The 22,557-nt window shown below is 52.1% G+C and overlaps 9 protein-coding genes across 9 annotated transcripts; 2 read left to right on the top strand and 7 right to left on the bottom strand.

Annotated features, from left to right (window-relative positions):
* Nucleotides 1–355: 355 nt before the first annotated feature.
* N7496_003840 (signal peptidase complex subunit SPC3) lies at nucleotides 356–1,268 on the bottom strand (the record flags this gene model as incomplete). Its single annotated transcript, XM_056696771.1, has 2 exons — nucleotides 356–998; nucleotides 1,123–1,268. The coding sequence occupies 2 exons, from the start codon at nucleotides 1,266–1,268 to the stop codon at nucleotides 356–358; spliced, it is 789 nt and encodes a 262-aa protein (XP_056558983.1).
* A 283-nt stretch (nucleotides 1,269–1,551) lies between these two features.
* On the top strand, nucleotides 1,552–2,192 carry N7496_003839 (gamma-glutamylcyclotransferase family protein; the record flags this gene model as incomplete). Its single annotated transcript, XM_056696770.1, has 2 exons — nucleotides 1,552–1,579; nucleotides 1,675–2,192. The coding sequence occupies 2 exons, from the start codon at nucleotides 1,552–1,554 to the stop codon at nucleotides 2,190–2,192; spliced, it is 546 nt and encodes a 181-aa protein (XP_056558982.1).
* A 409-nt stretch (nucleotides 2,193–2,601) lies between these two features.
* N7496_003838 (uncharacterized protein) lies at nucleotides 2,602–6,406 on the bottom strand (the record flags this gene model as incomplete). Its single annotated transcript, XM_056696769.1, has 4 exons — nucleotides 2,602–4,828; nucleotides 4,886–6,069; nucleotides 6,134–6,194; nucleotides 6,276–6,406. 4 exons carry the CDS (start codon nucleotides 6,404–6,406, stop codon nucleotides 2,602–2,604), a joined length of 3,603 nt encoding a protein of 1,200 aa, XP_056558981.1.
* A 1,262-nt stretch (nucleotides 6,407–7,668) lies between these two features.
* N7496_003837 (eukaryotic translation initiation factor 4E) lies at nucleotides 7,669–8,809 on the bottom strand (the record flags this gene model as incomplete). The annotated part of the gene is made up of 3 exons (XM_056696768.1): nucleotides 7,669–7,864; nucleotides 7,938–8,696; nucleotides 8,775–8,809. 3 exons carry the CDS (start codon nucleotides 8,807–8,809, stop codon nucleotides 7,669–7,671), a joined length of 990 nt encoding a protein of 329 aa, XP_056558980.1.
* Nucleotides 8,810–10,235: 1,426 nt separating this feature from the next.
* On the bottom strand, nucleotides 10,236–13,680 carry N7496_003836 (putative protein kinase; the record flags this gene model as incomplete). The annotated part of the gene is made up of 3 exons (XM_056696767.1): nucleotides 10,236–10,425; nucleotides 10,480–12,417; nucleotides 12,500–13,680. 3 exons carry the CDS (start codon nucleotides 13,678–13,680, stop codon nucleotides 10,236–10,238), a joined length of 3,309 nt encoding a protein of 1,102 aa, XP_056558979.1.
* Nucleotides 13,681–14,806: 1,126 nt separating this feature from the next.
* N7496_003835 (uncharacterized protein) lies at nucleotides 14,807–14,992 on the top strand (the record flags this gene model as incomplete). The annotated part of the gene is made up of 1 exon (XM_056696766.1): nucleotides 14,807–14,992. One exon carries the CDS (start codon nucleotides 14,807–14,809, stop codon nucleotides 14,990–14,992), a length of 186 nt encoding a protein of 61 aa, XP_056558978.1.
* Nucleotides 14,993–15,784: 792 nt separating this feature from the next.
* On the bottom strand, nucleotides 15,785–16,557 carry N7496_003834 (uncharacterized protein; the record flags this gene model as incomplete). The annotated part of the gene is made up of 2 exons (XM_056696765.1): nucleotides 15,785–15,952; nucleotides 16,054–16,557. The coding sequence occupies 2 exons, from the start codon at nucleotides 16,555–16,557 to the stop codon at nucleotides 15,785–15,787; spliced, it is 672 nt and encodes a 223-aa protein (XP_056558977.1).
* Nucleotides 16,558–17,835: 1,278 nt separating this feature from the next.
* On the bottom strand, nucleotides 17,836–19,076 carry N7496_003833 (GTP cyclohydrolase I; the record flags this gene model as incomplete). The annotated part of the gene is made up of 4 exons (XM_056696764.1): nucleotides 17,836–18,138; nucleotides 18,194–18,498; nucleotides 18,580–18,722; nucleotides 18,793–19,076. The coding sequence occupies 4 exons, from the start codon at nucleotides 19,074–19,076 to the stop codon at nucleotides 17,836–17,838; spliced, it is 1,035 nt and encodes a 344-aa protein (XP_056558976.1).
* A 1,228-nt stretch (nucleotides 19,077–20,304) lies between these two features.
* On the bottom strand, nucleotides 20,305–22,004 carry N7496_003832 (WD repeat RBAP46/RBAP48/MSI1 family protein; the record flags this gene model as incomplete). Its single annotated transcript, XM_056696763.1, has 6 exons — nucleotides 20,305–20,479; nucleotides 20,558–21,043; nucleotides 21,107–21,568; nucleotides 21,638–21,743; nucleotides 21,864–21,923; nucleotides 21,980–22,004. 6 exons carry the CDS (start codon nucleotides 22,002–22,004, stop codon nucleotides 20,305–20,307), a joined length of 1,314 nt encoding a protein of 437 aa, XP_056558975.1.
* Nucleotides 22,005–22,557: the final 553 nt, after the last annotated feature.

Below are 22,557 nucleotides of genomic sequence, written 5' to 3'. Positions count from 1 at the left end.
GACTCGACCGAATCACGTTTCGCGTGCGATTATAATGTGTTTTTGTCCTTGCGGTTCTGGAGCGATTGGTCTTTTCCTACGCGCTCTTGTTTACTCTATGCCTAGTCAGGTGTAGTGCGAGCTACAACAAACTATCCTGTACTTTGATTAATTCCGATTACCCCAATACCAAATATCATCCTAGTCCGATGAATGACATCAAACCTCTTGTAACGGCCGCCAGGTAACTGGGAAATAAACCCATAATCTTGTATTCATATAAAATCAAAGCATCCTTTTCCCAAAAGTCCCAAGTCCAAAATAATGCGACCTTCAATACAATACACACTCCACACTCTCAACAGATGCCCCCTTCTTACTGCGCACTCGCCTGCCCCGTCTGCCCCTCAACCTTCTTCCCCTTCAAAGTGGGGAAATCAAAGCTCTCACTACTCACAATCTGACCCTCCGTCCTAGGCACCGCCCCCGTCGCAGGAGCCCACCACAACGCCCCAACCCACGGCTGCACATTCCAACCCACCGACAACGTCACATTCGACCTCTCCGCCAATCGTCCCGTAATATCACTAATCTGATACTTCCCCTTCTGCCCCCGCAACCGCAGGACACCCGGCGTCTCAGGCTCAGCCGTCTTCTTATTCTTTGCAGCGCTAGTCTTGGTCTTGGTCTTGGTCTTGGTCCTGGCAGCGCGCTTAGCGTTGGAGGACTTGGTCAAAGCAGAAGTGATAGAGGAAGGAATCAACGCGGTAGCTTTTTCCTTCAGAATATCCCAGGAATACGGCGATGGGGAGGCGGGGATGATAGAGTCCCAGATTATAGCTTCGGAGGCACGGGTTTGCGTGTTTGCGTTGTCGGAGGAGGAGTAGGTGGCGTAGACGTAGACGAAAACTTGTTTTGTATTCCAGTTGAAGAGGGGGGAGAGGTCTGCGTCGAGGTCGAAGCGGATTTGGGCGTATTCTTCACGTTTGGTGGAGTAGTAATGTGGTCGGCCTTTGACGCTGTTTTGAGGCACGGGGGAAGTAATTAGCTTCGTCTCCAGCAAGATTGATAGCTTTGTAGCTGTTTGATGCATTCTGCTGCAAAGAGCATAGTGCAAAATAGCTATTCAGAGAGTATACTTACACCTGGACATTCTTCAGCTGCACCGACGCCGTCGTTGTATCCGTGGGAAACAGGAGCACCGAGAGCGCGGCGAATCCGGCCACCACCAAAGCGACGGTGGTGAAGAAGCCGAAGACGGCTTGTAGACGATTAAGGGATGAATGCATGGTGGGTGCGGCGAAGTGGGTGTAATTGTCCACACGAGATCCAAATCCGCGGTGGTGGTTTGGGTCAAGGGTGGAGATGAAGCCAGCTGGGCGTGTTTGGGGCTTATCGGGCTTATCGCGATAAGCTTGTATACAGTTCCGAGTCTCTTACCTCGGAATGATCTTGCCTCTTCCACGATTGCCACGATTGTTGTTTGAATTTTATTCTACATTCGTTGTCGGATACTAGAAACACTTAATCAACGTTGATCTACCGACTGCGTTTCTGCAATACCACCTCATCATGGGCGACCACATCCTCTTCTGCTACGGTATTTACCCCGAGTCATAACTATCCAACTAAACATGACACACCCCCAACCCTGAATCAACCTCCAGTCAAACTCTCACACTAACAATATCCCAGGAACCCTAATGGCACCACAAATGCTGCACCGCGTAATCCACGGCAGTCCCACTCCAGAACCGTGGCAAAAAGCACTCATCCGCTTCCAACCCGCCCTGCTCCACGGCTATCGACGCCATCGAGTGCGGGGCGCAGACTATCCGGGTATCGTGGCCGAGTCCGACTCAGAGTCTACAGCCGTTCTAGGCGTACTCGTCTACGGTCTCACAGATGGTGACATCTATCGACTAGATAAGTACGAGGGGGGCGAGTATGTCAAGGAAACTGTCAAAGTGCGCACGTTGCGTGCGTCGGAGGGGGCGTCGAAGGAGGACGGGGAGGTTACTTCCGAAAGACAGTTGAGGAATATGTTAGTTGCTGCTGGGTCGCAGGTTGTTGATGAAGGGGAGGAAGTTGTGGCTGCTACTTATGTGTGGATTGCGGGGAAGGAGAGGTTGGAGGAGGTGGAGTGGGATTTTGAGACGTTTAAAAGGGATAAGCTTGCGTGGTGGGTTGGGGCGAAAGAGAGTGAGTGGTAGATGGTTTGTAGATAGACTGTACATAGAGAGTATGGATGCATATTAAGAATTGTTTCAGTGGGTGAATAGTTCTATTTAGGCATAGTATACTCGGTAGAGAAGGGCATTGCACTGCAATGCAGATATCTATCTCATGTATTCATGAAAACGACAAATCACGGATTACAAGTCTTTTAGACTCGCTCAACGCCTCTATCCCACACCGAAAAGCTATTTGACATGCAAACCCGGAACAAAAGGGGGAAATAATAAACAGAAAGAACCAGGTCAAGGAAATAAAAGCAGAAGCACCGCCACAGTAGCCTGGGCTATGCTTTGGATAAACACCACACCGGCCACAATGCGAAATAAGAGATAATGCTAAGAAGACATTGGAGCAAAAAGAAAAACAGATAGACTCTGACCGTATTCAAACCTTGCGAGTCAGGCCCCGTGGGCTCTGTCGTGGGCTCTGTCGCGGTTGCTTCAAGTTCTTTCGTGGAGGTGTTTGCGGGACTTGAATTTCAACTCGTGGGAATGAGGCCGGCTCCTCAGGGGCCAGATCGAGGTCTCGTGCAGTAGTGTTGTCGGGAGTCGTGGGCCCATTGCGCTCACGTCTGTTGCTGGGAAAATAATCCTTGGCCTGTTTGAATTTATTCTTCTCCGCGCGGCCGGGCTTTGGTTCTGGGATCGGAGGAGCAGCCATCTCCTGGCTGTCAGGTATCTCTTCAACTTCTAGCTCAGTGAGTGGAAGACGGGATCGAGCTGGTTCAGGTGTAGATGGCTTGACCGTCTGCTTGGCTGGTTTTTGAACGGGCATTGCGGCCGTGGGCACCAAGACAGGCATGTCCGTGGCCTCGTTGTCGCTTGCCTCAACCTCTTGTAGAGACTGGTCATGCGCTTGTCCCTCTCCGGCATTCTCTTTCACCTTCGGAGAGGGAGCAGGCTCTTCCTTCTCAACCTTCTTGGCCTCTTTACCGTCGTCCTCCCGAGGTACCCTGGGCGGCCCCAGCAAGAACGAGATAGGCTGTCGATCCACCATGAGGCCCTCCTTCGTATCACTCCACTGCTCCTGATACAACTGATCAAGGAAATTCCTCATGCGTAAACGAAGAAGCCCAGAGCCGAGTGGAGGCCAGTCTTCATCCACGTTCATCTCTCGTTGCAGAACCTTGGTAATAAACTCATCAGGGCTGCGCACAAATCTCTCCATGTATGCCAGCAGATACAGTCCGCAGTCTGAATAGTTAGGCTGCAAGGGAATATTCTGCGCACGCATGCCCTTGATCACCGTTGACGGGCTCTTGATCTCCACCTTTCGCTTCGAGTCCGCCTCTTTGCAGATATACTCGCGTAGGGCCTTTACCGTGGGCGAACGGTTGGCATCGAGAGAGTCAAATGTGACGATGGCCGTCTGGTCAGGTTCCAACTTTAATCCGCCTCGCTTCTTTTTGGGCTTGGCCTTGCCAGCCTGCCCAGAGGCGGAGCCCTCCTGGCCGGCGATCTGCGTCGCAGCCTGGGAAGCAGGGGCTTCTTCGGGATCTAGTCCGGCTTCGGCTCTTGAAGGCAGACTCTGCTGAACCCCTGCCTGGGCGAGCGCATTCTTCCTTTCTAGAAGAGTCATAGACGCAAAGGATTTCCGGGTCTCTTCCGACGGGGGAAACACGGAATCTGGTTTTTGTTCCTTCGTTGGGGCTTCTTCGGAAAGTCTGGCTGAGGAAGGCACTGTTTCAGGCTCGGGTGATTCAAGAATCTCCTGCACTTCCTTTGCTGGTCGAGGTAGAGATTCCTTGTCACTGAGGGGCGCAGAGGCAGCCCCCGAGCTCTTTGCAGGATCCAGTCCCAGACTGGGCAGGTTGCAAATGATAGCGACATACCAATGCGCATTCTGATTGATGGGGACAACGATATAGTCGTAATTGAAGAGATCAACGGCCCTCGTCCACTTTTCAACACCTTCGTAATTGATCTCGCGAGAGCCCTTGTTCGTGAGCGTGGCGAAGAAGTACGTGTTGAAAAAGTATACCCTTTTCGCGACGTCAGGATTAGTACGCTCGATATGATCTTGCAAGAAGCGAATGTAGAAGGCGATCAAGTTATCATTCAGGAATTCGTTCTCGCGCAGTCGGTCACGGTCGTCGACGCTGACCTCTTCTTTCTTCTTTCCAACCTTGGGGTAAACCAAGGGCTTCTTCCAGTTCTTTCGGAATGTGTCATTCTTCAGGGCGGTATCGGTTTTATTCGTAGACGGGCCATCATCATCCAGTTTCTCCTTCCGTCGCGTCGTGTTTCTTGTTGACCGCCGCGTCTCGATTTCGCCAGATTCTTCGGGGTTGAACTTCTTCACCGGAATTTCGACTTCCACTTCCTTTGTTTTCGGCTTGTCCTTTGTTGTTTCTCGTGCCAGTTCGACGCTGCTCATGGGCTTGGAACCCTCCTGGGGTTTACCCTTATTTGGATCCTGGCCTTGCCCATCGGACTCGCTGGCAGAGCCTTCCAGCAGCGCAGAGAGTTTTTTGCCTTTCAGCTGATGAACAGAGGTGGATGCCGGCGATGTTGGCTCCGGTTCGGTAATTTCTTGCAAGGGAGACCTGGCTGTGATCACACGCTGGCACATTTCATGGTCATATGTAGAAAAAGCGTTGTCGAGCCATTTCCTAGTTCATTTGTCAATTTAGGGACTCCAGTTTGGATAGATCAGAGCAAACACTCACGGCTCCTTGTCGACAACCTTGCCACCGCCTTCTCGTATTTGATCAAGTAAAGCGTCCTTGCTGCTCCTCAATGTGAAATCAATGTCGAATTTAGAGCCCGGGGCTCCCTGGTAGCCATTCAACTGTAATCGCACTTTCTTGCTGTTCTCTGCCTGGTAAGTGACTCTCACATGGCGGAAAAGAACCTCTTCCAGTCTGTCACCAGTGATGGCTTTTCCCAGCAAAACTCTATCAGGGCACAGATGTATAACAGCTTTTTCTCCTTCTCCCACGAGCTTATGAATAGAACCAAAACGAATAGACTGGATGGAAAGATTGCGGTATTCCGGAGTTTGCTGCCCACGCTTTGGCTTTTTCTTTTTGCGTGGTGAGTCGAACCGGGTCGGCTCAATGTCAGACGGTGAGCGTTTGCGAGGGGGAGACGGCACAGTGTCCTCTTGGGTTTGCTGACGGCGTTTCTGGAGATTTTTCTTTGAAAGGTGCTTTGGAGGCGGGCGAGTCGTCACCTCGCCCTGTAGTTCATCCGGGCTGTCACCGGGGTCAGAAGCAGCTGGCGGTCTTTTCGATGGAGTCAAGGCTTGCGTGTCATTTTGAAGGCGGGCTTCCTCGGCATGATTCTCTTCGGGATCTGGAATCTCGATAGTCCCGAGCGAGGTGCGCTTTAGTGTAGGCGAGTTAAGAGGGGGTTGTGTGTGTTTTTTATCGGCATGTTCCACAGCGGATCCCGAAGAGCGCCGCTGCGCAGCAGCTTCCCAGGTGAATAACTCGTCCGCAGAGCTAGCGTTCGAGGTCCGACGATCTCTCGGGTGAGGGTGGTGTGTCCGTTCGAGCATGGCTTCCACCCCCCTATATTCAGAAACAAAGGCCGCACGGGCCCTATTCCTAGGGTTCGATGTGGACAAATTCGAGTCTGGAGAAAGTCGGGATGATCGACGCCCAGAAGCCGAGACCTCAGAAGTGACCGAGCCAGCCTGATCCTCATGCGTAAGATCAACTTGTCTCGAACCATCATGGCGCCGCCGCTTATTCGGTCGGTCAGAATCCTGAAAGTCATGTGCATCTTCTAATCGCCGGTAGGTCCTGTTGACGAATGCGTCGCCATTTTTGGTCTTTCCTGACGCGCGGATTGGTCCGCTCTGGCGCGCATTAGATATCCTATCGGTGGGCTGAAATGCCGCAGAAGCCTGGATTCCCCAGATATTAGCCCGAAGTTCCCACTTGATGCCGAAGATAGTAATTGACACATACACCGGGCTTTTTCCTCATTGCTCGGATAGCTCCGGGTCTTATCTCGAATGCACCCTGGGGCCTACAAGTACCAAAGAACTTGTATTAGCGCAAGTGCTCTCGCAGGCAAACCTCACGATCTCAAACTGGCAAGAGCTCATACCGAAAAGTCGCTCCTGGAAGCAACCGAGCCTCATCCTCCCTATCCTTGTTCATCGTCTGCGAAGGGTCGCCCAGCCTGCGCGTGGGGTTTATCAGCGACGGTCTGCTGGTTGAGCCGTATTGCGAAGGCATATCTACCGGGCACTAGGTCCTACGACAGAGAGCGGGGGCGAATGCCGCAATTGTCCACGGGAGGGTGCAGATCCAGGCGTGAATGAAAATTCGTTGGCATAACTCTGAGTAGTCTGGTAGCATGATCAGCTTCCGTATAAAAATAACGAGAGAAAAAAAAAGTCGCGGATAGATAGAGGACGAGCGGGGGATCTTTTTCCTCGCGGATTTGGGTACATCCCAGAGTCCAATATGTTCCAGTATCGAGCTGAAGCTGGGAAACCCGCGAATCAAAGCAGACAAGGTGTTCCAAGTAGCTTTGGCAAGCTTGTACATACCTGCGGAGCAGCAATATCGCGCGGTGGTTCAAAGCCAAGATCAAAGCGGTGATACTCGTCGTCTTCCAAGGCTAGAGAGAACTCGTTCTTTGCCTTCGTTATATGCCGGCGAAATCCAACAGTTGGTGAGGGCGGGGAACGACGGCGTGGGGAGGGAGAATGGACGCGCTGCTTTGAGAGCGAACTGCGGCGGTGTTGGTCTAGCGGCCGTTGAGGATCGTCACTTCGGGGACGACGCGGCGATGAGTTGAAGGAGGCAAAAGCCGCGCTGAGATTTTGGAAGAATGAAGACATCCAGACAGGGTCAGGACTAAAGCTGCACCATGTTCAACAGGTGCCTCATCTTGCAGCGGAGAGTCTTTTTTTGTCTGCATCGTCGCAAGTATGCGGTTGCTTTTGCGGTAATCGTCCTATCGCGGGCGGTCAGTTATGGACGCCTGAATTCTCAGGCAACCAGACCGATATCTCCGGGCAGCATGAGACACAGAGCAGCCGATAGGTCTACAAAGAATAATATGTGGACAGGTTGAGTCTTAGAGTTTCATTGAATGCATCAGAGAGCTATCAGTCATAGGTGGTTAATCAGGAGCCACCCACAAAGGTAATCTGCAAGAGAGAGAGCTATTTGGACATCCAGGCAAAATACGCTGGCTGCAGTCAATACTGCAGTGGTTTTGTTGCGCAGAAATAGCAGAGGTCAAGAGAAAAAAAAAATAAGACAACAGAAGCATCGCACGTAAGCTCAAAGGCGAAAAAAAATGGAGAAAACAGACATAATCAGTTCACTCAAGACATAAAATCAAATCAAAACCGCTGAGTTCGCCTCGATGCCCACCGTCCCCCCAGACCCAAACGCGTCCCAATGAGTAGTAAATTGTGCATGATATCTTTTTTTGGTTGGCTTTACTATACAGGGCTCAAGGCCGAGAATGCTGAGACCAGGCTTTACAGGGCGACTCCCTTGCCTTTGTCCGAGTCGTCGTGGCCGGTGCGTCGCTGGCCCGTTGGGTTAGAGCCGGAGGTTTGGGACTTTTCGTGGCGGGCCTGGTCAATAGCGGAGCGTTGGGCAATGCTATCATCGTGGCTCTTCCAGACGATGTTGGTGTCTACGGGGAAGGCGAGCATGCGCTTGATCGTTTCTCTGTCGAAGGCGTATTAGTTATGATGTTCCGGCTGGATCTTCATCCAATCAATAGCAATATGCAAGGACATACCTGATCTTAATGTTCCGCCCACCATCGTTCTTAGTCCACACACTCAACACATCCTCGCCACCCCGCACGCTCAAGACGGCACCGCAGACTTCATCACCCGCCTCGGCGAACTGGTCACCCACCAGGGCAAGTAGCAAATCCTCCCAGTACCGATCAGCGACACCCTTCTTCAGCCGGACAATCCACTTGCCACCTCGCTTGTTCGCCTCATCCTCCCACACAGGACGGATACCCTTCTTGAAAATGTGGTAGTCCGACACCGTCGGGAGGAGCGAAGGCCGCTTGAGATGCGAATAGACTGCCCAGAAGCTCTCTACCGAGGCTATCGAGGCGAGGGGCACTGTCGACTTTTCATAGTCGGAGTACTTGGGTGTGGGCGGGCGGTACCAGACGATCCAGGTAGACTTCAACGCATGTTCTCCGGGACCAGCGGGACCGTTAGCGTGAGACTTGGACCTCATCAGGTCTTCCTGCTCTGTCAAGATATCGCGCTTCTCTCCCGGGGTCTTCACCTCTGACGAACCACCCGGTGTCTTGGGTGCGCCGAACGAAGCGAAAGCACCGGAGCCGAGCCCGAATGCAGACGAGGCATTGGTAGAGGGCGAGGAGACGCCGGCGGATAGTGGCGAGATGGCATTAAAAGGGTTTGAGCGGCCGTGGGAGCTGTCAGGGCCGAAACGTTTGGATGGGCGGGGCATGTCAACGCGGGCACCGTCCTTGCCGTCCGTCCCGGACATGGACAGGGACAATTTGGAGGAGCTATAAGGGAGAGGCGGGGGTATTAGATTAGCTATGCTACTCGAGCTGGACAGGCTGGTACACTCCACGGGGACTTACTTTGCTCGACGAGTCCACAGGTTGGCATTATCCATGACGGCGGGTGTGACTGCCCGAGACACGAGCGGTCATGCGGGAGGAACAAAGAGCGCGGGAAGACGACGGGACACCCCAAGAAGACCACGAGCTTAGTTCAATGAGACAAGGAAGAAGGTATTGCTGCGACCGGGAGCTCAGGTAGGCGAGTACAGGAGAAGAGGGGGTGGATGGAGGCGGAGGAAGCGGGTGAGGTGGCGGGGGTATAAGTATGCCGAGTGATGTCGTCGAGCAAGGGCGGATGGAGGTAAGTAGGAGGAGGGATTCAAGAAGCGACGAGGGATATCGTAGGAGGAGAGTGGTGTAATAGGAAGGTTGAAAGGCGGGGAAATGAGAAAGATGGAGGGGGGGGAGTTCAGACAAGAAAAGAGAGATGATGGGGAAGATGAAGCAGATGCAAATGGATTTGGATTTGGATTTGGATAGTCTGCTTCTTCTTCTGCCCGCCAGCTCCATCCCAGTCCCCCCGACAGCCAATCATCGTCCGTTTCGCCTGCCGCCCGCACCGTCTTTTTTCCTGACGGCGCCTTTTTATTTTCCTTTTTTCTTCTCTTTTTCTTCTTTTCTTCTTCACCCAAGACCACCTACTCAAATCACCGCCAGGGTCTGTCCTTTCCACTACCCTGGCGTTTCCGCCGTGTGTGTCGAGAATAAAATGTCGCTTCTAAAACCATCATCACGAGGGCTCTTCTGAGCTTCCCAGGATGCGTTGATGACCTGACAGACGAGACATTCCTTTGCACTGATTGCCGACGTGTTTAGTTTCGGTTCCATCTTGAACCTCGACCTTGGTAGGGTACGTTCCCTGATAGCTACTTTACCCTCCAATTCAATCAATCATATCATTATCAAAATCAAAATCAATTTGTTTTATGACGAAATCTTTATGAGCTCTCTGGTAATCCGAGGCCTCAACCGCCTTCAATCTACTAGGCTGGTTGGGCGTGAGGTCAACAGGCAAAGTCTGATACTGCAAACTACACCCCGGCACGAACTATTCCCTTGGATCTTGAACCGACTTGATGCTAACAAGAGCATTCAGTAGCTTTTCCTTTTGTATTTTTCTTTTTCAATCTCTCCCAGGCCCCTGGAAGCTATGGGATCCTGCATGGCCATCATTAAGCTTAATACACCCTCGTGCCCTCCTACCTCATTCGTCTCTATTCCTCTATACACTACAAGTAGACTCAAAATCTACATTCTACACTCGGAGAACCAATTGAATATTAAACAAGAAGTTTCATGCTCGTGAGCAATATGTCACAAAAATAAGCCCAGGATATCCTCTGGAAATCAAGTCTCGTGGAAGAAAACATTAAGACGCAGATGCAAGCCAGTCCTCCTGCCATGCCCAATGCCGTACAATTAACACTCGATGCCGGAAAAAAATATTAGATCACGCTCGTTGCTTTCATCCATCCCCGCTCATACAGGACCAGATGTCTGGTGAGTGCCTTCGGCGCGAGCGCGTTTAGGGTCCCGATCGCTCGTTGGAACGGATGCCTCGGCCTTGCGCTTCTCCCGGTCCCTTTGGCTCTGCTGCTCAGCTCGCTTGGCCTCCTTACGCAGAGCTTTGGACTCGAACTCGTGCCAGTCCCCTTCAACGTGCTCCAGTCTGCAGAAAAAAGGTTAGAAAGAGGCGGACACATCAATGGGTGAAGAAACTTACTCAATAGCTTGCTGAGGGGCGGGTTCCTCTGACATGAAGAATGGATGCTGCAGCACCTCATCGGCGCTCGGCCGCTTGCTAGGGTCGTACTGGAAGACTTGCGTGATCATATCCAGCGCGGCTGGAGTCAGAATGTCGCGGTAGTGATCCTCAAAGACTCGCTTCTTGCGCTCGGCGGGCCGCATCAGCTGGAACCACGGCATTTCCACAACGTCCGGCCATTCGGTCCGTGTCGGGGTACCCAAAGAGTTGTAGATCTTGTCGAGCTGACTAAGTTCGCTGCCCTCGCCGGGGAAGACGGCCTTCTTGGTAAACATCTCCATGCACACGCATGCTGCACTCCAGACGTCAACACTGGGGCCGTACCGTGTCTCACCCAGAAGAAGTTCCGGGGGCCGGTACCAGATAGTAATCACTCGGTTAGTATAGTCAAGCTGACGGCTCTTCGAAAAGAAACGCGCCAGACCAAAGTCTGCGTATTTCAGCAGGCCGGTATTGCTGATCAGGATATTGGCAGCCTTTATATCTCGGTGAAGCACGCCACGGTGGTGAAGGTAGCTTAGTCCTTCAAACATCTGCTTGGCTAGATCTTTCTTGTGTGGGAGAGTGAGAGAGAAGGTGGGATGATTGATCAGACCTGTGAGATCGTGCGAGAGATATTCAAAGACCATGAAGCACTCATTTCTCTCAACCATCACTTCCAGCAGACTAACCACGTTGTGGTTGCGGAGGTGTTGAAGCAATTTGATCTCTCGCACGGCGGTCACGGGGAAGCCATCTTTCTCGCCTTCCATTCGAATCTTCTTGAGCGCAACCTTGCGTTGAGTGTAGACATGAATGCCTTTGAACACCTTGCCGTATGTACCAGCACCAATGACAGACTCGTTACCCGGCTTCCGGTAGTAAACGGAATCGGCATTTGCGAATTCCTCTGGTAATCTCGGCCGTGGTTTAACACGAGTAAGAATCTTCTTCTGCTTTGGTGGCACATCTCGCGGAGGCTCTGGAGATGGTTCCTTACGGCGGTCTTCTCGCACATCGGGCCGACGGTCATGTTTTCGTCGGTCACGACGATTTTCATGCCGGCGGTCATCTCTTCGATCCCGGGGATCACCATGGAAGTCTCGCGGTTCTCGCTGATCCCGGAAATCCCGGCGATCTCGCGAATCGCGACCTCGATCACGACCTCGATCCCGCCCCCGATCCCGACGGTCATACCGAGGATCAGGCTTGTTAGGGTACTTGGGCATTGGCCCATTGGTCAACCGATTCCGAGGGGTTGGCGGATCAGCTGGAGGCGCGCGAGGTGGTGGCTCACGTACTTGCATTCGTTGCGCAAGATCGGGAACAGGCTTTGGAGCAGGCGTAGGTGTAGTTTTCGCCTTGAAGGTAAAGCTGAATTTCCCGCCCTTCTCTGCCGGGGTTGAAACCTGGGGTTCACGATCTGGAGGAGGCATGTTCTGCTTGTTAGACTCTTCCGATGCATGCGGAGCTCGACCATCATCTCTTTGGAAGGCCCTGGCTCCGGAAATTGGCCGGTTCTCGGGCTCAACCGCACGAGGAGACTGCGGGCCATTTGCTGACTGTGGCCGAGTAGAAGTGGCTGGTGAGCCGTGCGCATGTGCTACACGGGGGCTAGGCGGGCCACCGCCACGGCCATGAGATCCAGAGGCAGTCCATAGTGAACTATTGAAATGGCCATGCCCACCACGATTTGCAGGACCGCTGGGACCAGAGCCGGAAAGCCGGCGGTCTGATTCGCGACTAGCTTGATGCCCCCGGTGGTCAGAAGATCCACCTCGGCGGGGTGGACCGCCATGAGAGGATTGAGGATGGTGGTCGGACAAGCCGTTGGACGGACCATGGTGACTTTGGTAGTGCGGTTCAGAAGGGGCGTTGTGTGAATAGTGCCCATCTTGTCGATGGTTTGGAGAGTGACTGCAGCAGCGAAAACAACAAGAAAGATTAGTCGACGAGCTAGTGACGTGAAACTGAGGGGGATATTAGAAAAGAGACTTACCCAGATACCGAATGTGATGGCGGGCCCTTCCAGCCACCTCGTCCACCAGAAGGAGACTCTGGCTGAGGAGACCCATGATGAGATCTTGTTGGTGTTTTCAAATGTGGTGAAGTCGAATAGGAGCCGGTCTCTAGGTGTGGTCGTGATGGCCGGTGCCGTTGCTTATTGTGGACATCAGATGCACGCATATCAAGCATTGGGAAAGCGTCCCGTAAGTTGGCTCGGCTCTTACTAGAGACGACTTTATTGCTGCCATTAGGACTCAAGTTTCGTCGATAAGGCGAAAGTGAACGACCATGGTCGTCTTCAGCGCCCTTGATAGGTCTTATCGAGTGCATACCCTCGTCACCTCTGGAATGGGAGGAATACGCGGATGCTTTCGATACCACAGATCGTGCGGAATGCCGAGATAGAGAACGAGACCGATATCGAGAATCTCTGTCGCTGTAGTCGTCGGTAGGCGATCGAGGCCGGCGGTCAGGGGACGGACGAAATTCCCTGTCCCGAACGGGTGATCTCGAACGGCCTGAGCGCGGGACATCATGTCGACGACGGTCTTTCCCTCGGCGATCTCGACCCCGATGAGGAGAGCGCCCTCTAGGGGCACCACGTCCTGGGAAGCGCGGTCGGCTACCAGGTGGGGGGCTTCGGTCGCGTCTGTCGCCGTTTTTCGCAAATGATGAACGACGTTGGGGAAATTGAGAGCGCTGGCCGCGAGGAGAGGGACTGCGAGTTCTTTTCCGTTTAGAGGGTGGCCCGAACGGTGAGTCGTCGCGCCGGAAACCCTGAGTATCCTTGCCGATGGGCCCAGATGTATGCGCGTTCCTCAGGTCGCCAGATGATGAAGGTCGGGGGTGGTCATGGTCCAACCGTCGAGTGTCGCGGTATCCTGAATCAGGACCGGGAGAACCACGCGGAGGCGATCGATCCAGAGGAAAGTCATTCGAAGCACGAGATGGATCAGGGCCGAAGCGGGAGGCGCGTGATGGTGGCGATCGATTGGGATAGTCGAAATGGCGGTCATTTGGTCGCGACTGGCGGCCACCTCGATCACGATAGCGACTTCTGCCCCGATCTCGATTCGATCCTCGACCTCTGCGACGGTCCCTGTCCCGGGTATCACGGTCTGGATCGCCGCTTCTCGGGTCTCTCAGCACCGGACTCCTACGGGACCCAGCCATTATATCTGCGTCAACGGCATCTGGTGATGCCCAGCAATGTAGATACAAGGATAGATGTTCCAGTAGTGGAAGAGGGAATCCGCTAGATGTTGAGGGAAGCAAAGTAGGTGGAGCCGACCCTGGATCGTGACCGCGTTCTCAGGCGGAAGTCTTGCGGATTGGGGAGAGGCTCGGAGGAACTGTTTTTCCGGTATCCTGTGAAGCCTGTGAGCCTGGAGACCACTCAAAGTGGGAGAAATTTATACGCACCCTTTCTTTACTTGGACTTAGATGTCGCTCTGACGGGCAGGCACTGAAAGTCTACTAGGTTTCGAAGGATATGAATGACTGGTGCAAGACCGTCACATAAACCTCCGAAAACTGGTGTGGTGACGGTTGGCGGTGAATGGTCAACCTTTGGGGCTCTACGGCAGAATTCGAAAGGACGGCTTTGATATGCAGTCACCAGGGTAAATCTGTGCGGCTGCTTGGGGCTCAGTAATAGCCAGTGGTCGCTTTTGAGTCGCATCTGGAGTGGCTTTTGACCAACTGATTTCCAGAAGCGAAGGCCTCAACTGAAGACTATCCTCGCTGTGTGGGCAGAGGATCTTGTGAGTCTGGCATGAAGCGTATCCCCAACGCTCAACAAATCGGCTTCACTCTCTGTGCCGAGTAGCGGTCTCTGGAAGAAAAGATCCCATGGGTTTGTGTCCCGGTGGGTCTGTATCTATCTACGTTCTGCATAAAGTCACAATGACCGTCGCCCAGCCTCAAAGATGCCACAACCAGGCCAAAATCAGCAGGGTGTTCGTGCGGTGTAGTTGCTTCGGCCTCGGCGTTCATTTCCGATGCTGCCATTGCGAAAGAAGGAACTCGGGTCGGACAACATGCTGGACCATTGTCGACAGTTTCCGTTCTCAGATTGTCCTTTGCCGGGGAACATGTAATGAGCCCAGCTCGGTGATGTCGTCAGTATTGCTGGGAGACGGTGATACTGAGCGTATGTAGTCCACTCCAAAATCAGTGACTGTCGATGTTTTTACAATAGCTTGACGTGTAAATACGTCCATCTGAAGAAAACAGAGATCGCCGATGGATTAATGGGCAGGGGAAACTGGATTGGTTGGTCCAAAGAAGGTCTCCAAGCATGGGTGTAGAGCATTTCCAGCGGTATACCTGTGGGAGGAAGCTCAAGGGAGCTTGCTGTAAGTACCATAGTGTCGAGGCTTGGAATAGTCAGGAGATCGTGCTGGACGAAGAGGACAGGGCCGTCGAATATAGAGACCAGGAACTAGATGGCAGTGCTTCTGTTGCATGGAACAGCAAGCATTGAAGGTTTCTGGAAGCCTGCAGTGAGAGCATTCAAGTCAAGCCGAGACGTAGTCTAGCAGAGTAATCCAACAATCACCGTCCATCCTGGTCATTCCACAGTAGCCAGATTAGATGCATCAACCCAGATCAAATGGCCCATGTTGTGGTAACTCAGAGTGGACGCCAGATTCCCTCATGTCGCACACCTTATTGTGAAGGGAACTCCCGGGCGAGCCGATAATGGTCGGGCGGGATGTGCTGGCACGGGGGGTTTGAAGCACCGGAATCCCTCAACGGTGACTGGATCGCCACACAAAGAAAAGAAAAGGTACGAGGAATAACATGTTAGAATGGTGGTCGGATCTGGAGAAGATCCACTAAGCAGAAGTACGCCACAGGGAGCCTGTACCGTGACTCGGAGGTGGTGGTGTGAATGTCACGTTAGGCTGAGGTTGCGGCGGAGTTGGAAGGTGCAGGTCATGTGATCATGATCACGTGGGTTTGTGGGGCGCCAAGCCAAACTATACAACATCCCTTAGAATCGCACTCATGTACCCTACCCTTGGTGGAGGATTGCTATCTTATTACTTGGGTCATTTGAATTCAAGACATTAATTTGTGCCCCGAGGTTCCTTAATAATGATGCATACTCGACATTTTATCCACCCTCATCCTCCACTTGTTTCATGAACACAGCCTCTCGTCTCTCGTCTGGGTTCGAAACGATTGCACCTTGCCTCAGCCATCTATCAGGTATGTCGAGCTGCTGTCGCTAACCATAAATATGGAGAGGCCACATCCAGTCTCAACATCACTAATTTCCATCTTCACCCATGTCGATTTCAATATCAGAGTCTTCAACTCTGATAAAGCCATCGCTGTCCGAACCATCGCTGCTAGAACCGTCAAAATTGGAACCATCAGTGGTGGGACCGTCAGTCCTGGAACCATTGGGGTTGGATCCAGTCTGAGTGTCATTGCCCTAGTGAATCCCAAGATTAGTATTTATTATATCAAAGGTACTCCGAAATTTTGGAGAGGCCAGAAGGTAGTTAGTTCCTCAGCAAAAAAGATGGAGCTCACAGGGTCATCCGAATTTCCCGGGTTCTGTTGGTTAGCTGTGGGATCTGTCATGGGGGCCAAGTAACCATCAAAGGTTGCTGGAGGTATCGCCATTGCCGTGAGACGACCGTTTATGATTCGAAAATTCGAGATACCCCGGGCCTGTTGAGGCAATTGGGAGGCTTGTGTTGGCTGAAGCTCGTCTCGTGGGATGCCAGCATAGGCTTGCATTTGAACCAGATACCCTTCAAGGGCCTCTTGACTGGAGGCCAAGTGCTGTGGCGGAGGAAGCATTGGATTGGTAGTTGCGATAGCACTGGCCATTTCGGCATTGAGGGCTTGTGTAAAGTCAGCCATCATTTGGTCGATGTTGGTTGGATCAAATCCTTCGAGGATTGTGCTGTCTATATCTTCGAAGATTGCGCTGTCGATCTCTTCGAGACTTGGGAAGCCCATCACATCGGTGTCCATCGGGTCAGGATCGTTGGCTCCACCAGATGGAGGGTCGATAGGCGGGCTGGACATCTTGGAATCGGCTGCGGTATGCAAACTGTTATTTGGCTGCTGTTTCGTAGGTCTCGGACTAAAAAATGCTCCAATGTTAGCTTCGTCTCTGCGGTGAGGAACTGATAGATGGACAAAGAAGGAGCTCTCAGTGAGATAGTGCTTGAACAGGGCGATCTCCATATATGGCAACGAAGTTGACCGCCATATACCAGGCACGCTCACGTCCCTAACTGCGTAAACAACCGCGTTAAACTCGTTATCAGACCTACTCACCAAATCGAAGTTGTAGGAAGCGAGGTCGAGGTCGATGAGAATGTGGTATTCGAGTCTCGAGAAGAGAGCAAAGAAGAAGGAGGAACAAGGAGATATTTATCATCATCGCGGTGGTGATCCAGGAGGTAGGAGAGGAAAAGAACAATGGCCGATTCCCTAGCCGCGCGATTGTTGCCTTGGAGGAATGTTTGCTTCACAATTTCCTCTTTGGGCGGTGAATAGGATGTGCTGCTGGCTATTTGCCTCGCCAGTTGATAACTCGTTCCTTGCCTACCCTTTCTCCCTACACCCTTGCCATTTGATCTACCACGGAGTCTAGCGAAGGGAAAGATCCGGAGAGAATACTGATTTTATTATGCTAACGGAGGTATACAGTGGTTATCAAAGTGCAAGACGCTACCTTTTCTGTTTTTATACGAGCGGTAAAAGGGTTCGCAGGGATTTTCAATGTTGTATTTTGAGTACAGAGAGATATTGGACATGTACAAAAAAGGAGAAACAGGTCTCGCCATCAGGTAGTGAGAAGGTACAGTATGAAACGTCAAGTGTTGAAACAGCCTCGCCGGTGCCGCCAGAAGGTTCTCGGTCTCCAGAACAGAACTCCAACTAAACTCAAAAAAAAAAAAAATGGCCCTGTGTAGGGTGTGTAAGTCTAAACATCATGAAATGAAAGTGTGTCATCGTTGAGTCGGGACAAATGCAAGCGTGAAATATGTGGGATGCTTGCTTTCAAAGTCCCTGAAGACGGCGGGTTGAAAGATCGCAGGGCGTCGGCATCATTCCAAGGTATATGCAAGAAGCAACATTCGGGAAGAACGTAAAAAGGAAAACGTAGACAGAAGAGAGAAGATAAACACCCAGATCCACGCTAGAGCAACATGCTCATGAGAAAAGAAAGCCAACATTACATTAACCTGTTGAAAGGTCACCACCAAAACTCCAAAATCGTAACTTGTCTCCCCAGTTGGAAAAATGAAATGGCACAAGGTAGGAGGGGGGAAATGTGAAAACGACGAGAACTCTCTATCGCCGGTGCAGCAGAGTCAAGAACTCCTCGCGAGTCTTAGCACTCGACCGCATGCAGCCCAGCATACAGCTAGTGGTCGTGGTGCTGCCGGTCTTTTGGACGCCGCGCATGACCATGCACAGGTGGGAGGATTCCATAACGACTCCGACACCACGAGGCTTAAGAACTTCAGAGATTGCCAAAGCAACCTGCTTGGTCAGACGCTCCTGGACTTGGAGTCTGCGGGAGAACATCTCCGCCAAGCGAGCAAGCTTCGAGAGTCCGAGGACACGGCGATCCGGGATATAGCCGATGTGCATCTGCCCCACATGATCAGCGTGATTCGATGGGGAATATATGCAGGGTCTGTCCTACCTTGCCAGTGAAGGGCACCATGTGGTGCTCGCACAGCGAAAACACGTCGATATCCTTAACAATGACCAGCTCATCGTGGTCCTCGTGGAACACTGCGCCATTAACCAAATCCCGCACATTCTCCTCGTAGCCTTTGGTGAAGTAGAGCATGGCCTTGGCATACCGCTCTGGGGTCTCACGGAGACCCTCACGCTCAGGATCCTCACCAACACATTCCAGAATTGTTCTCACTGCTCCCGCAAGTTTCTTGATACGCTCTTCGTTCTCCTCTGGGGTCGACTCCAGTCGCTGCCGAGTACCGGGGCCTGGGTGGCGAAGAGAAAGAAAAAAAGTTTAGAAAAATTATCATATACACATAACAGCACAATTGGAGTCAATTCACTTACAGGGCCAGCTGAGACCGTCAAAGTCGATGGGAGGGTTCATGGTATAAGGGCTGGCGGGGCGGCTTGACGTCGCCGGCGGGGTCAACGGACCGCCCTCGTCGCGGGGGTCGCGGGGAGGGTCATTCAGCAGAGGGAGTCTGCCGCTGTTGGGTTGTCAGATATGGAACTGGATTTATGGTTATATGGGGTATCACTCTGTGAATGAGAACATACCGCAGGCTCAGGGCAGTTTGGGCAGCTCCCGCTTCGGTAGCAGCGGTGGAGGCAGTGGGCTCACGCGCGGGGCGGGACCCCGCCTCAAGAGACTCGAATTCAGCAGGTACACGAGGTGCAAAGGAGGAGCGGATAGAGGTATTGAGGCTCTCTCGTTCGCGGTTATCACGAACACGAGTCCCACTACCGGCCGCCGTGGAGGATTGGAGGGGTGAGCTGCCGTTCAGCATGTGGGACGGGATGGCCGACGGCTTGGCCGGACCGGGAGGAGAACCAGCACCCATGGAGAATGGATTGAGGGTATTTGGAGGAGTTGGTAGACTCAAGAATGAACCTGATAGCGAGACAGAATAAGAACAATGGGCTTAGCAGAACATTGTCAGCGACAAGATGACTCTACTTTTTTTTTGACGCAAATGCAATCCGAAATCACGGGACGCTAAGCCCGTTTAGAAGAGTTCCCCTCATTTTTCCCGACACCGCCTGCTTTTTTCAGCTTTCTTGCTCCGGTGGCGCCATCACGTTGTCCGCGGAGGGCAGTCGAGGGAATTTGGGGATTGAGGTATTGACAATTTGGAGATCATGAATGGAGTGCTGTTCTCCTGTAGTTCCAGAATTTACACAGTATCTCCGGTTCTGGATCGACATACTGGACTTGAATGCCAATTCGGTCGAAGTTTTCCTTAAGGCAAACCCCACCAAAAAATATATCTCACACCCCACTTAACGATGCTTGAAAGGGTCCTAACGTATATAATGTTACTATACTCCATCACTATCCAGTGTCTTGAGAGGCCCATCATATATTACCTAGGCCCTTGAAGTATCAGGGATGAGGTTCTTTTGACTTCTGCCAACGGTCGAAGATCCAGGATGGACGCCATTTTCATGAGCATCAGGCTTAAACAAGATATTTATATCCTGTGCCTAGGCTCATCGCCCTGTCCCATAGGTTTCTTTCTGAATTCCTTGGTCGGACACGAACGTTGGACTCGCGTTAAATGGGGGTATCAATAAGCTGGTTCTCGTTCGCCAATTCTTGAGTTTTCTCTTTGTTGTAGGAACGCCACGCTCTTGATTTCCAAGAACCCAAAATGTGTACTTTTGATTTGCGTACCCGGGGCACGCAAATCCCCTGGCTATTACAGACATGTTGAATACTAGAAGTAAACACAGACCGAAAACCCCTCTTTCCCTTTTTACCCATCGCCCAAGTCTTGCCATCAAAAGGTTCATCGCTGCTCACTCTTCGTCTACCTCCGACAAGCCCTGAGCACTCTCCCCCTTCGTCCTACAGTAGCCTCCGTCTGCCTTGCCGTTGATACCCACATGAGGGTACCGACACCTCTAGGGACTCCGTGAATAAATAAATCATTGGTATTCATGCGATTTTGAATTATCACCCAGTATGAAGCTTTTCGCCCGCAACTAAATTCCAAAAAATAAGAATGGCAATCGACCATGAGAACCATCCGAGAAACGCAATTGAATTAGCCGACCAAAAATACAAAATCATGCCTCCAACTCCTCCGTGGGCACATCATCCAGATCCTTGCCTACAATTGCATCCGCAACCTTCCATACCTGTAGCAAGTTGTCCTCGGCAGCCGAGCAAAGGACCCACGGATCGTTGAGGTTCCAGCTGAAATCGGAGACCCGGTTGGTGTGTCCACCGTGCATGAACAGGCTGAGGAAATAGGTTAGTAAAGCCGTAGGAAGAATGATGAAAGAAGAAGATAAGGAGTGCGATATTGGGCAAACTTACAGCTCTGGCGGTCCATCCTGGGCATCCTCAGGAGTCTGCTCCTCGCCCGCACGACTGAGATCCCAGAACATGATCTTCCGGTCGTAGCTGGAGCTAGCCAGCACGGACTCCTCGAAGGGATGCCAAGCAATTGATTGCACCGAGTCGGTGTGTCCCTCCAGGGAGTGTAACTTGGCCTTCAGATTCCGCAAATCCCAAATGCCAATAGTCTTATCGGCAGAGCCAGTGGCCAGGATCGTCTCTGAAGCGGGGTTGAAGGCAATGGAGTTGATGGCATCCCTGTGCTCACCACCAACGGAGGCAACGGCCCGAGTGCTGTCCGCATTACGCACATCAATGATCTGGAGCGTGATATCGTCGGAGACGGTACCAATCAGGGAAGAGTGAAGAGGGTGATGTTGAACATCGTTAACGATCGAGGAGTGGTGTGTGTAGGTACGGGTGGGCTTCACAGCCTTGTTGCCCTTGGTGTATGTAGTAATGTCCCTGTGCATATATGAGTATTCGAATCCCAAATTAGACAAATTCATTAGAGCCGATTGTGCTCACCAAAGTCGAACCGTCTTGTCTTCACTACCGGTTGCGAGGTGGCCAGCATCGTGAGGGTTCCAGCTCAGACCGAAACCTTCTGCCTCATGACCCAAGAGCTCCATCTGAGGGTTGACAGTCCCCGTGGGCATGCTCGGGTGCTTTGAGCGATCCCAGATCATCACGCGGCCATCCGTACACATGGTCGCAATGATGTTCGGGTTCTGTGGTTGGTAGCGGGCCTTGTTGACTTCTCCCTGGTGATCAATCTTCTGGACAATGTTGAACTTGATTTCCATGGGCGACTTCTTCGAGCCACCCCCATAACCACCAATTTCGCCCTTGTCCTCATCATAGTCATCAGGGTTGGGAGCGTTGGCATTTGGGAGTTGGACGTGGGCAATCTGAAGGTAGTTTTGAGCATCGCCAGCGGTGTGGGTGCCAATAAGCAGGCGATGAGTAGAATATGGCTTGTCGGGAACACTGTGAGAGAAAGACCGGTCAGGAATCTCTAGGCTCTAGAGAGTGGCTTGGGGCCCTGGAGCTACTGACTCTTGCACATCAGGCAACCACTGAGTGGTGAGGGTTGGCCACTCAAGAGCTGTGCTGAGAATCATATCATAGAGGAAAGGCGCATTCTTCTTCCATGTCTTGTACTCTGAGTAGAGGTGTCCGAAGTTAGCCATGATGATCGAAATTGAGATCAAGATGAAGATGTGCACGTAAAGTAGATGTTGAGGTAGAGAATGAAGGTGATGAGAGAAGCCGATATCCATACCTTCATTGACAATCTTCTCTTGGGTGTGCTCATGCTCCTTCTCCTGCTCCTCCACTCCAGCTATTCACCCGTTAGTTTGAGATTTCCAGCCGCTTCGCATAGCTCCAGCCACTTACCATGCTCCTCCTCGTAGGGCTCCATTGTGCAGCTCTTAATTAAACAGTAATCAATGCGATCACAAATAAGGTGTTGAAGGTCGATTCGCGGGACAGGGTGGAGGTAGGAATGGGGTAGACGGTGTGGGAAAGGTACTTCGATTCCACGAACACGAACGCGACTTGCGACAGGCAAGCTCGGACCGCGTTTAATCGTTAATTGTTAATGGGCGACGACTAAGCGGCCGCTAGTCCCATTTAGGAAGCCGGGGGCTTTGGCGGTGACTCCGAGAACAGCAGATCTGCCCGACACCTTGGAAAGCTTCCTCCTCCACCTCTCACGACTTTAAGACGTCCCTCTCTCCCTTTTCCCCCCCACCGGGGCTCTCCTTTCACATTACACAACTCTTCACTTTTCAGCCCCGCGGCACTTGCCTTGGGACTTTTCTCTATTACCTTACGATCTCCCCAGTTATCAGTTGAGCTTGCCCTCTTCAGTTGCAAGTTCGCGCTGATACCTCTAACGATCACTTTCGAATCCTCCACTCCGGCGAAATCTTGCAGCTGGTCTCGTCATCTGTATCATTACTCTCACGTTA

This window comes from Penicillium cataractarum (assembly GCF_028827025.1).
Source record: "Penicillium cataractarum strain IBT 29864 chromosome Unknown utg000002l, whole genome shotgun sequence".
Taxonomy (NCBI): Eukaryota; Fungi; Ascomycota; class Eurotiomycetes; order Eurotiales; family Aspergillaceae; genus Penicillium; species Penicillium cataractarum.
Note: the sequence above shows the minus strand (reverse complement) of the source record. Positions and strands in the feature narration are given on the sequence as shown.